At 43.8% G+C, this 13,940-nt stretch overlaps 1 protein-coding gene across 1 annotated transcript in view; it reads left to right on the forward strand.

Annotated features, from left to right (window-relative positions):
• Nucleotides 1–8,934: 8,934 nt before the first annotated feature.
• LOC146805371 (interleukin-18 receptor 1-like) overlaps nt 8,935–13,940 on the forward strand; it is a 366,176-nt gene continuing 361,170 nt past the window's right edge. The window contains exon 1 of the mRNA XM_085622593.1: nt 8,935–9,039. Within this exon, the coding sequence (XP_085478719.1) occupies nt 8,982–9,039 (58 nt within the window). The 5' untranslated portion in view covers nt 8,935–8,981. The remainder of the gene's footprint in view (nt 9,040–13,940) is intronic.

Genomic DNA, 13,940 nt, shown 5'->3' on the forward strand with positions numbered 1-13,940 from the left:
TTAGGAGTGACTTATATGTATTTCTAAGGAAGGTTTATGCCTCATTAGTTTTTTACTGCCCCTTACAGACAGGGTTTGCCTGGCGGTGCTGAGCAATAAAAGACGGTTAAATGTCCACCCATATAAATTGCATACTCTATCTCCATTGTGACGGATTATACTTAGCAACAATTTATAAATCAAGCCCTCAGTCATGTAGATACGATTACAAAATACTGTATTGCTATGCCCTGTGTTCAAATTGTCCATTTTTCTCCATCTTCAAGAGGAAGATCCACGGTTACAGCAAAGAACGTGCTGAAATTTGCCAAATAATGATGAGTGCAGTGAGATTTAACTCAGTGATGTGGCGATCAAGTGACCAAACCCTGAGCAATCCACCATCTTAGAGAAGGCAGTTTAGTATAGTGATACTCACAAGTACGGCTCATGGAGCCCTTGCAGCCCTCCTAACCTTTACATGCGACCGCCTGGTCAACAGCATCACTGGGATGATGTTTACTTGACTCAGCACTAACAATCAGAAAAATGTTAAATAAATGGGCAAGCATTTATTTATGTTACCTGAAGTTAAAGAAAGGACGTACCTATGGTGGACTGCATCCCTTTACCATTAGTTTTAAATACATCTTACAGTTTTAAAGACATCTTACAACAAACGTGTAAAAATATGATAAAGTTGCTTCAAAATTAAAAAAGTGTATTCCATTAACTTGCAGAAGAGTCTCTGACAACAATGCGGCCCTCTGTCACTCTACAAGCCAAGGGGCATATTCACAAGGGAATGGCGAAGCGTGGCTTTAAGCAAACATTGCTAACGCCACGCTCTGCCATTGTGAAAAGGCAGGTATGCCCCATATTCACAGGAATGCGGCACACCCCTGCTTTTCCCTTAGCACTGGCGCTGAATCTAGCTGCCTTCCACCAATGCAGGCACCCTTGCACAATATTGCAAAGGTGTCTGCATTGGGGGGAATGATTGTTTATGTGTAGGAAGGTATCCCTTCCTGCACATAAACAATTCAGAATGGCGAATTGTAACTTCTATATGTGGTGCAATGTGCAGCACACATAGAGGTTGCACATCGTTATTTTTTAAATGATTGTTTATGTGCAGAGAGGGACATCTTCCTGCATATGAACAATCATTCCCAGCGATTTGCTATTTCTATGTGTGCTGCACAATGCAGCACACATATAAACAGCAAAAATTAGGAGAAATTAAGCATTTCTCCATCGTTCGCCATGTTAAGAACAGGTTTTCCCTGGTCTTAATTTTGGCGCTGCCTCCTATGTATGACACCCTTGTAAATAGGGGGCAGCATCAAAATCAATGGGCATTGTAGCTGAAAGCTCACCGCAACACACATTGCACGCCCCTTTCAAGCTAAGTGTAGTGTGAAAGGGGTCCTTGTTTACAAGGCGGCGTTATGCCACATTAAGTGGCTTAACGCTGCCTTGTAAATAAGGCGAAGGGTTTATCGCCACAGGAACGTTCCTGTCTCTATAGGTGCTTGTAAAATATGCCCCCAAATTTTTGGGACTCTGGGAAAATGATTGTGAATACGCATGGTTTAGTAGTAAAAAGAAAGCGAGGACTCGTTTTAGGAGTGGCCGAACGTTGTGACTTCTTTGGACTGGAGCCTCTACCTGGGAGATCACAGTTCTGGAGCAGGTCTATACTTCATCAAGATGAAGCAATACCATTGCCTGTGGGATGTGTGTACTAGTATTCTGCTGACAATCGCATTGTAGAAAACAACATTTCGCTGCGGGAAATCTAGATGATGTTGAGGATAACCACTGGCTCCTGTTTCAGCCATGCCTTGGTTTTGTTTTTTTTTTTTTTAAATGCTTTATTAGAGAAAGATAGAAGGAACAGCGAAATACAGATCATTCAAATAACATAATCCATGCGGAATTAAAAAAGAAAACAGTAGATCAATATTCGCTAACAAACGAAACCTAAAAAGCATTTTATAAAAAGTTTTTATAGAGAAAAAAGGGGGGAAAGAAAGAAAAGGAGGAGAGAAGGAAGGAAGGAGAGGAAGAAGAATAGGTAAAAGGCACTATAAAGAGAATAGGAAGGAAATCAGGCAAAAGGATAGGTAGAATAGAAAAAGCAAAAAGCAAAAAAGCCCAGGATAGGGAATACTTAAATACAGGAAAAATAGATGTAAATGGAAAAATAGAAGAAAAATAGAAGAAGAAGGACAGAGAAAAAGCTGTTCATGGAGGTTTAAAATTCTCAGAGGATAAAGGAGAGATACGTTTCAGAGCCATGCGGTCAAGATAAGTCGTGAGAGGCAGACAGAATAAATCTCTATTAAGGGTAGGGGTGGAAACAGCAGCAAAGCGCACATCAAGCCTATGATGATGACAGAGAGAGTTCCACCAACATTGTATAGAGAGTTTGTTAAGGTCCTTCCAGTTAAAGGATATGTGTTGAAAAGCCAGAGCCAGCATGAGATCTAATAGACCAGAGGAGTGTGAGGGTATATCTAAGGTGTCAGAAAGACTACCTAAAAAGAGAAGAGGGATAGAGTAGGGAGTAGAGATCGAGAATAGGCGAGAAACATAAGACCACACCTGACCCCAGAGAATGACAACAGGAGGGCAAAGAAAGAGTAGGTGAAAAAGATCAGCATTAGGGGAGGCACAGGTCCAACAGTTAGAATCTTTATCAAGAGAGAAGCGAGAAATAGAAACTGGAGAAAGGTACAATCTGTGGTAAAGAAAAAACATAGATTGGGTCAAGGAGGCAGAGCGAGAAATTTTTAAGGACCTGGACCAAACTTTATCCCAAAGAGCTATAGACCAGTCACAGCCCAGATCCGACTCCCAAACACATTCTAGCTTAGATTTCAGACGATTAGGGTTGGGGGAGGAGAAGAACTTATAAATAAGAGAGGCTTTGGGAAGAGTAGACAAAATCTGAAGCAGGGGTATTGAGATATAGGAGATGATGACGAAGGAAGGGAATAATAAACATCAAGTATAAGGGCCATGAGGACAGTGAATCTGTGGAAAAAGGATGGCGGGCAGTGAAACAGAAGTCGGAATCGAGGAAATGAGCATGGAAGAAGACCATCAAAGAGTTGGTTAACCCACACCAGACCCTTTGACCTCCAGGCATTCCAGCAAATAGGGCGATTGTGCAGGAGAATAAGCGAGTTATACCAAATAGGGGAGGCTAAAAAGGATTCACGAGAAGTTAGATCAGGACGGACCAATGGACGTAAAAGAGAGGAAGTATGCTTGAACAAGGGGAGAGGAGTAGTTAAGTTCTTAGCAGAAAAATGTACAACCTCAAATAAAGAGAACGGAGAAAGCAGAGAACGTTCAATAGAAAGCCAAAGAGGAGCAAAAGGGGAAGGTGCCAGAGAAAGCCAGTTAGAGGCCTGACGGAGAGAAAATTACTTATGATAGATACGAAAGTCCGGAAAGTTGACTCCGCCATTCGATTTTCGGCTTCCGAAGAGCAACTAGAGCCACCCTCGATTTTTTATGGTTCCATAAAAACTTAGAAAGACAGGAGTCGATACGTTTGAAATAAATATCAGGAATATGTATAGGGAGCATGGAAAAAACATATATAAGAATGGGGGATATCATCATTTTAATCGAGTCCAGCCAACCCCACCATGAAAGAAAGAGAGGATTCCAGGAGGATAATAGCTTATCAATACGGGATAGTACAATAGACATATTCAACCAAATGGATGAAGAGATGGAGTTAGAAAACCATATTCCGAGGTATTTGATTTTAGAAGAATTCCACGCAAAGCCAGTGGCAGAGAACTGATGAGGAAGACAAAATTTGGTGAGAGGAAGAATCTCAGTTTTATCAGAGTTGATCTTGTAACCAGAGACTTGCGAAAAGGAATTAAACTCGCTTAATTAGGCAGGAATGGATTTTCCAGGATCAGAAATAAATAAGAGAATGTCATCGGCATACGCAGAGAGTTTCAAATGGGACTTGTCATAAGGAAAACCAGAAATAGATATATTATTCCTCATAGATGTAAGAAAAGGTTCTAGAGCCAGAACAAAAAGTAGTGGGGACAAAGGAAAACCTTGACGGACTCCACGTTGGAGGGGAAAATAAGGAGACAAATGACCATTAACTAAAACAGACGCCTTAGGGGCAGAATAGAGTAAAGAAATAAGAGAAATAAAATTAGGGCCAAAGCCGTGCCACCGCAAGGCAGCAAACAGAAAGGACCAATCAACTCTATCAAACGCCTTCTCAGCATCTACCGAAATGGCAGCTAAAGGGATAGTAAGAGAAGGTACTTTGTTTAGGACATTAAGGAAAAGGCGGCAATTGTCCGAGGTAAGTCTGCCCTTAACAAAACCGCACTGTTCCTTGCCAATGAGGTGAGGGAGAAGAGGATCTAAGCGTAAGGCGAGAAGTTTGGTGAATAATTTGTAGTCCACATTAACTAAGGATATTGGTCGGTAGTTTTTACAGAATTGGGGGTCACGACCATCCTTGGGTATAAGGCAGATCGTGGCCTCGTGAAAAGTACCAGCAGCTGTGCCAGAGCTAAAGAAGGACTGGAAAAGTGAGAGAAGTTTAGGGAGCAGAAGGTCTGAAAAATGTAGATAGAATTCTACAGAGAAGCCATCAGGACCCGGGGATTTACCTTTAGTTAAAGTCTTTAAAGCACTGCCAAGTTCGGTAATAGAGAGATCACGATCAAGAGCAGGGAGGTTGAGATGAGAGGTGGAGGGGGCAGGGATCTTATCGAAATAGGACTGGATGAGAGAAACAGAAGGAGGCGATTCAGGAGTATAGAGAGACTGGTAGAAAAGTTGGAATTGGCCAAGGATATCCTGTTCTTTGTGTACGAGAAGATTATCGGAAGAATAGATCGACTCTATAAAGTTACGCTCCCTACGGGACTTAAGATAATTGGCCAAAAGTTTACCCGATTTGTTGCGACCACCATAGTAACGAGCACTACTCCGTAGTAAGATTGAAGAAGCATTATCGGTAGTGGTTTTGTTGAAATCAAGCTTGGCACGTATAAGATCTGGTAAAACAGTTTTGCTAGAGGAAGTATAGAATTTATGCTCTAGGGACTTAATATGCGCAAGCAATTCTTTCTGTTTATTGAGAAAGTGTTTCTTTTTCTTCGAAACAAAATCTATTACAAAACCACGAGCGGTTGCCTTGAAAGAATCCCAGATAACATGGGGGGCTAAAGAGGGATCGGAGTTGAGTAAAAAGAATTCTGTAGCAAAGGAGAGAAAGGAAGAGGAAAAAAGAGGGTCTATGAGAAGAGAGTTATTGAAACGCCAACGAGAAGACTTGGGATGTGGAGGGAGAAGATCAAGGACTGTGACAATGGGAGCATGGTCTGAGATAACTATTGGTTCTATAGACGAAGATAGGAGATTTTGAGAAAGAGATTGAGAAAGGAAGATGTAATCAATCCGAGAAAAAGAGGCATGGGGAGGTGAAAAGAAGGAATAATCTAGAGTGTCAGGATGGGAAAGTCTCCATGAGTCAATAAGGTGTGAATTAGATACAGTGTCTAGAAATTGTGTATGTGATTTGTGAGGTGTAAAGCGGGCAGAGGATTTACGATCAAGAAAAGGATCAACAATTTGATTACAATCCCCTCCCAAGATGAACATGGAATCACTGTGCTGAACACATTTCGAAGTGATTAAAGGCCAAAAATTACAATCAGGGTGGGTAGGACCATAAACATTAAATACAGTCAAAGAAACAGAATTGATTAACAATTTAACTAAAACCCATCGACCTTCAACATCATTATCTTGAGAAAGAACTTTACATTTGAGCTTCTTGTGACACAAAATGGCCACACCATTCTTTTTGTTAGATGTAGGAGAAAATAAGACCGTTCCCACCCATCCTCTCTTCAGTTTAAGAGATTCAGCCTCAGAGAGATGAGTCTCTTGTAAAAGGACTAAATCAGGGTTGTAAGAAGCTAAATGGGAAAGCACTCTCTGTCGTTTATTAGGGTTAACAAAACCTTTTACATTCCATGAAATAACTTTGAATTGAAAACACTAAAATTGTAAGAAACAAAGAAAAGCCATAAGTACAAAAAGGTTGTAAACAGTGCCAACCGATACATGAGAAAAAAGGGCGGGACAAGGAAAGAGTCAAAAGATACAGAAAGATAAAGGGAAGGGAAAGATGGAAAAAGGCAAGAAAGAAAAAGTACAAGGAGAGACAGTACATATCCAAATAGGACGACTGAAGAACACATACCTGAAGGGGGAAAAGGAGATGACATGACAATGGGGTATGGGAGGATTCGACAAGAATGGCCTCCTAAGCCAGGAAAGCCACATACTGCACCAGGACGGGGAATGAGTAAGACGAACCGTGTGGGATAAAGGAGGACACATCGGGCAATCTAGGAGAGGAAGAGAGAAACAAATTATACAAAAATTATGCTAAACAAAAACCACAGGAAGGCCAACATATGAAAAAAAGGAATCCAATCCGGCAACCACAAAGGAACCACATCAAAGAAAGAAGAACATATGCCAGGATAAAAACATATCCACAAAACCTGCAAGAAAAACGGGAAAGCCAAATAATAATCAACCATTAACGGGATTGGAAGTATCCATGCCAGCATTAGTCTGAATATGAATGAAGTTCTTGAGTTCAGCTGGATCTTGAAAGGACCAAGTATTGTTTTGGTGAGTCACTTTGAAGGTACAAGGGTGAAATAGACCATACCTAGCCCCGAGAGAACGTAGAGGAGCTCGAAGAGACAGGAACTCTTTCCTTCTGGCAGCAGTGGCATTGGAGACATCTTGAGAGAGAAAAACTCTCTGGCCCATCCAGGATACTTGACGCTTTGTTCGAGCAGCAAAGAGGACCAAAAGAAGATCAGTAAATTTTAGGAAGAGGATGATGACCCCTCGCGGTTTAGTTGAGGAGGAGGAATGAGGGCCGAGCCTATGGGCTCTTTGGATACTTAGAGAAGTAGTAGCAGGAATGTCCAAAAGTTTGAGAAGAAAAGAGGAGAAAAACGCCACAGGATCATCTCCTTCCAAGGACTCCGGCAGACCATAAATGCGCAGGTTGTTTCTCCTGTTCCTATTTTCCAAATCCTCAGTGTGCTGTTGGAGGGTGAGAAGAGACTTCTCCAGAGAGGAAATACGCTGAGAATTAGTCTGAATCTCTGTGACCTGCTGCTCCACAGATGACATACGAGTCTCTATGTTTGACCATTTGGCTTCAAAAAGCTGCATCTTCGTATTGGTCTCCTCCACAAATGGGCGCAAAGCGCGTATTTCCTCCAGCAGCATTTCCAACGATATAGGTGATGAAGGGGTCTCAGATGGAGGAGGAGGAGAATCCTGTTTCAAGCGCTTAGACAAGGAAACAGAAGGAGAAGACTTGTTCAAGGCAGATTGCGATGGAGAAGCACGGCTAGAAGAGGCTGTCGCCATTTGTTCTGTGGGAGAAGAGTGACCTGTCGTTGAAGAAGAGTCAGTTGAAGGAGAGCTCTTCGAGGGCACAAAGACAAACTTCGGGTTGCGTAACTTGCCCATAGAAGCTGGAACTTGCCAATGACTGGACGAACAATAAGCAATCTGCCAATGTGCCTCGTGCGTGAAGAGCAAAAAATTCCACTATACTTAAATGGAGAACACAGAGGTCAGCAGGAACAGCAAAGAACCACAGCAAAAAACCATGGAAAAATCAGAAATCAGAATCAGTTCCAAACAGTAGTTAAAGTCAACTTCCAATGGCAACGAGGAAAACACCAGCCAGTGCGGATGACTTATGCGCAGAGGAACAGTAAAAAACAGCTGCGGAGAGATCCCAGGATGTGGCGAAATTTCACTCTAAACATGAAATCCGCAAGGAAGAAAAAGGACGCATTCCTGAAGAAATCCTCAGATAGAGCACCTCAAGAAACATTTGGTGAGAAAAGTATACAGGCAGGGGTCCTCCGTGAGGCGATATTCATGAGAGGAAAGGAAGCATTCCACTCTTTAAACTAACATGAGGTGGTCATTCTTTCCAGGCAATTCCCAAAAACAAAGCAGTGCTGGATAAAAAAAAAAAAAAAAAGGTAGGAGACTGAAGGATTGGCGAAGCAAGAGCATGATAGGAGCGTGAAGAGCATAAGGATAAAACCATCAAGCCATAGTGTCAGAGTCCAGGCACTGAAGAAATAATATGAGGAACATACCAGCGCCCTCCTCAGCTTCGTGCTCGCGACGCGCTGATGACAAAATGGCGGTCGCGCTGAGGGAGTTACATGTAGGAGCGAGAGCGGGGCAAAAACTGCATAAAAAAGAAATCTGGCGCTCACATCTTAAGCGCGAAGCTGTCCGCTCCAAGGTGGCACAAGAAGCAGACGAAAACGGCCGCAGATAACGGACAGGGAAGGAAAAGTCCGCCGCGGTGCAGGAGAGCTCCGAGCTCAGGCGGCCATCTTGTTCGGCGTCCAAGCCACGCCCCCCCCCCATGCCTTGGCTTTTTGATCTTCAGAATAAGAAAATGTCAACAAACAACAGGATATTAAAGGTTGCAAATGTATTTTACGCATACAAGTCTTTCCCTCTGTAGGACTTTTTTTTTATTATTTGCACACGATGAGTGCGCCTATTGAAGTGACAGAAGATGTATCTCCCATTTTTGGTCAAGAAAGTTTGTATTTTATTCTCAACCCTTCATTTTGCATAAGCCCTTCCTTTCTTCTTCGTTTAAAAATATTTTAAGGCGGGCTTCCTCTGCAGCATTAGTCACAGTTGATCGCCAGCATCAGGTCCTTTGTGTGGTAGACCATTTTTCCTAGACCCTTTTTGAGGTCTCTCTCTGCGCATTGCCGATTCAGTGTCATCCCCCACAAATTCCGCTCGCACTAGGAAGCAGACTACTTTTAGAATATGAACAAAAGGTAGCAGCAACCACACTTCCGTCTCATTTCTTTGTCTTTATTTGAAGAGATACAGCGGTGTGTCAGGAAATGAAAACAGCGGGTTTGGCTGCTTTTTTTCTCACCTTTCTCAGAGGACCGTTAACAGGTGAGTGAGTTTATATAATTAAACATAACAATTAATGTATTATTATGCAAGTAGTATATGTCGACTTTGCTTTTTCGTGGTGGATCATTCTGTGTCTGAGCAAAAATCACATATTTCTGATCTTCGAGTGCAAACGACCACATACATGAACGAACAAAATAACTAGTGCTTTCTTAGAACAAAACTTTATTTTTTCATTTAGCTAATACTAATGTATACTTTTTCATCTTTCTGCATTTGCTTCTAGTTCAAAATTAATTAAGTATATTGCGATCTTTGTACGAAACACGACAACAGAGGAAGACGTAAATGAAAAAATGCTGTTGTGCAAGCATCAGCTGCTTTTAAAGGAGAAATGTAACAAACGTGTCATCCCCTTCTCGATTATATAAGTTTGGTGGAGTTGTATCCCTGGGCTGGGATATGTCTCCAGCTGATTGTAAATGGCCACAGTTCCTACGCGCGAATTTGACAGGTGCGATTTTACTGGCTGGAAGATATGGCTGGTAAAACTGCACGAGACTTTGGCAGCAAGCACAGCCCAGCCCTGCCCAACCCTCTCCTACGCAAAGCGGGAGCCGAGAACAGTGATGGCTTTTGTCATGAGGGGTGTCAGGCAGGCGCGCAACACCCATTGGACTCAAAGGGCTCCAGCCCCCCCCCCCCTCCCTCCCGTCGTGTGTGGCAGCCCGGGATGAGACATCTTCCCGGGCACCCACACAGACGCACCCGAGCACTTCACAGGTCTTTAGACCATTTGAATGAGGCCTCGCTGTTGTTTCACCCCTTCTAAAAGCCCCTGCAGCTCCACTCTGCCTATTGCTTAAAGATTCAGGTGCAGTTTTCTCACGCTAAACCCAATCTACTGTATTTAGGAAATTGGGTTTAGCGTGTGGGACTTTGGGTGGTTGCATGGGAATGCCCATGCACCACCCTTGGCACGCCCTCATAGCTATGCACTGCTTCGCATTACTTTTACATCATTTCCAGCGCTAAACGTGTTTAGCGCTGGAAAGTAAATAAGGAAAAAAAGATTTTGCGCCATTTTGTGTTACTTTTGTGACTCAAACACGGTGCAATATCTTTGTAAATCTCCCCCTCAGTCTCCTGCTTTAGTTCTAGAAGCTGTGCTCCTGCCTTGAGAGTTCATGGAACACCTGGGAGAGTCAGCTAAGGTCGGTAAAAAGCAAAACTCTCAAATGCTGTGAGTATGCTTGCAGGTGAGAGAGAATGTGTTTGTGTGTGCAAGCATATGTATGTCAGAGTGTGTGTGAGCATGTGTGTGTATATATTTGAGCTCGTTTTTGTATGGGGATATATTGAGTGATGGATAAGTAAATGACAATTAATGAAACTAAGTGTAACTGTGAGTGAGAATGCGTGAGTCCAATTGATTTAGCATAAGCGAGAGAGATTATGAGAAAATAAAAGTGAGACTGCTACAGTGATAGTAAGAATGAGTACAAGTGAAAGGAAGCAAGAGTGACAGTTAGTGAAAGTAAGTGAGAGTGAATGAGTGAAAATGAGGGTGGGCATTGTGAATGGTGAGTGAGAATGAGTGTGAGGCATTCCGAGGGAGTATAGGTGACTCAGAATGTGTGTGAGTGAGAATGAGTGTTAGTGACTAGGAATGACTGAGAATGAGTGTGAGGAAGTGTGACCGAGTGAGAATGGGAGTAGGTGAATGAATGTAAGTGAATGTGAGTGAGTGAAAAAGCATGTCTATGTGCCATGCATTTGAGGCTGCTGATGGCTTGGTACCCTGGAGATAATTCCTGGCTAGTCAAAAATGGAGAGGGGGGACTAGGAGCTATTCAGAGAAAGGTCCTGAACCAATGCTCCCAAAATCATTCCTTATAATTACAATGGATGGTTTCAGTTCCTATGGGTTGAGGACAACACAGCCACTAATTACGTGGTGTTATAAAGAAGAGGGGTAGTCTCCTGGGATAGGTGAGTGTGCAAAGAAAGAGAAAGGTACTCCTTAGTTTGGTACGTAGTGCCCTCACACACCCTTTCGAGTGTATAGCATCATCATCGGGCAAGGTTGCTCCTCGTGGGGGTGGCGCTGCAGTCCCTCACGGGCCCCTAGGGGCTCTCTGGCGGAGATCTTTTAGGAGTTGCCACAGTGGTGAGTGCGGGTATGTGGGAAGGAAGTGTCAGTGAGTGTGAGTTAAAATGGGGCAGGAGGCCCTGTAAATTTTATTCGTAGGACCCCTGCTCCAAAATAAAAGTCAACGGGGATGGAGATGCACGTTTGTGCCGTTACGAGAGGGGAAACAAAACCAAATAAGTTCCCACTTCTCTCAACCCGTGTATAGTGTGATAAGGTGCAGTTTTAAAAGGGGGTCGACATGTTTCGCGCTACAGATTGGTCCCTAAAGGATCCTAAAGCGCTTCATCAGGACCAGTTGGAGAAAGAAACCAGGAATCAGGAAAAGACACCCTGTATTCCTAGATAAACCTAGTTTAAGGTGTATAACGATAATAGTTTAAAGGACCCGTTCTTATACTAATGTCCTTGTTCACAGCCTAAAAGGAGACAAAAGGAGGGGGGGGGGAAAAAAGATAAAGCACAGATATTTAGAGCCCAGTAACATATTAATTACATATGTTCCTGTGGAAAGTAAGCTCAAAGTCACAAGTGCACAGGTTGTGCCCAAGTGCCAGATGCATGAAACTGGTGAAGCGTCAGTGCGTCTTCGATGTAACATGCATTGTAAAAAGAAAATGCTGTGGAGTGACTTCTACCTAGGTAACGGAAAGCGGCAGTATCTTCAATGTGCAGCTGTGGCGGAGGTGCACAGGGTGAACTACGCTGCATCATAGTCATAGACTGGTGCCGAATGGTGATGGTGTGATGTATGGGTGGTACACATCTACCACCTGGTGCCATATCATGATCAGCGGTGGCCACCGGTCTAGTGATTAAAAGTGAGGAAAGGAAGTGACGCTGGTTATAATCTAGACCCCGTGTGGAGTCGGTAAGGACGAGACATGCCTGGAGAACATAGAACTAGCTTAGGTACAACTAAAAGTACTCGTGTGGGGTCGGGAGCGATATTGCACAGAACCCAGAGTGAAGTGTGGCGGTTGTACATATACAGTCGAAATAATATACACAGAGACATAAAATCACGCCTACCCTCCCAAGGTCGGAGAAGGGCTCCGTCGGGTGTACCACGATGTGAGGCTAAGAACAACAAACAAGAAGAAGGACTCAATTACATCAGGAGAACCCAGCGGTATTGCCAGGAACCAACACAGCATCCTAAATACAGAGAGAGAGTTACTTACTTACGATACGTCCTCACGGAACCGGAAACCTACCCGTCCAGTGGTACTGCCGGTAGCATTCCTGGCCGGGGAGCGACACTCCCTAAATACGGGAATCAGCGCGGCAGAAGGTTGTGGCGGTGGCGTCATCACGTAGCGTGAGGGGGGGCTCGTCAGTGTCTATCCGAGATGGGGCGGCCATGTTCCCCCCCCTTTTTTCAACAGAGGGAGGGGCAGAGGCAGAGGCAAAAGAAGAGGAGGCAACAAGTCCGTCCATTGGCAGGACCCGGAACCGATGGTCTTACGAAGCAAGACAACAAGACCCTAGTGGTGAACTTATCCTCGAGACCCATCACTGACGGTGAAAGTAGCCTTCTGGAAAAAGGCTTAGGGTTTGTACCAACACCCAAGGAAGACGATTTTATTTTACATCAAGAACTCCACCAATTCTTTCGTAAGGTGCGCCTTAAAGCATTTTTTCAAGACAAACCAGAGACTACACCTGTCGGCTCAGGTCTCAAGAATACGGGTAGGTTTCCGGTTCCGTGAGGACGCTCAGGTCTCAAGAATAAATCCAGATTTACCCCCACCGCAGCAATGACCTTGCATGAGGTACTGACTTTTGAACAGGCTGTTTTGAAAGAGGTAGAGAATATAACCGCTACCCGCCCCTTCAACAATCTTTCCAAAGAAGAGAGGCTTCTTCTAAAAAATCTGACAGAGGACAAGACCATCGTTCTGAAGCCAGCGGACAAAGGAGGTGCCATAGTCATTCAGGATAAGGTCACCTATGATGAAGAATGCCTACGACAACTTTCCAACACTAGGTACTACGAACCAATTGAAGAAGACCCAACCACACGTCTCTCCACCAAGATACAGCACTTGACTGTGGAAGCGGAGGCAGAAGGCTGGATAACGAAGGACGAGGCTGCATTCCTTATGAACAAGTACCCCCGTACTCCTTACTTCTATTGCCTACCAAAAATTCACAAGGGGATCACCCCCCCACCTGGAAGGCCCATTGTCTCTGGGATCGATTCACTGTTAGAACCGCTCAGTAAATTCTGCGATGTATTCTTACGCCCTTTGGTAACTAAGACCCCTACCTATTTGAGAGACACAACAGAAGTTCTGAACCTTATTGAACAATTTGAAACACCAGAATCGATTACCCTCCTAGTCACCTTAGACGTTGAGGCTTTATATACGAACATTCCCCAAGATGCGACACTCACAGTCTTGGACAAGGTGCTCCGCAACGTGAACCCATGGCCATCCGAGACACCTGTCACTTTCATCTGTGACTGTGCTACCATAGCATTGAAAGAGAATTACTTTGCTTTTGAAGAACAACTTTACCATCAGGTCCAGGGGACCAGCATGGGGAGCACCTTTGCGCCGAGTCTGGCCTGTTTGTATATGGCGGACTTCGAAGAAGAACACATCCTCACAGACGCGAATCCTTACAATACCAACATTCTACTATGGCGAAGGTACATCGACGACATCATCATCTTCTGGAAAGGGGAGGAAGAGTTGTGTCGCACCTTTTTCACATGGATTAACACTCTTAACCCATTCCTCAATTTTGTTGGCACTATGTCATCGGAGTCCATTCCTTT

Source organism: Triturus cristatus, chromosome 8 (assembly GCF_964204655.1).
Source record: "Triturus cristatus chromosome 8, aTriCri1.1, whole genome shotgun sequence".
In the NCBI taxonomy this organism is placed as follows: domain Eukaryota; kingdom Metazoa; phylum Chordata; class Amphibia; order Caudata; family Salamandridae; genus Triturus; species Triturus cristatus.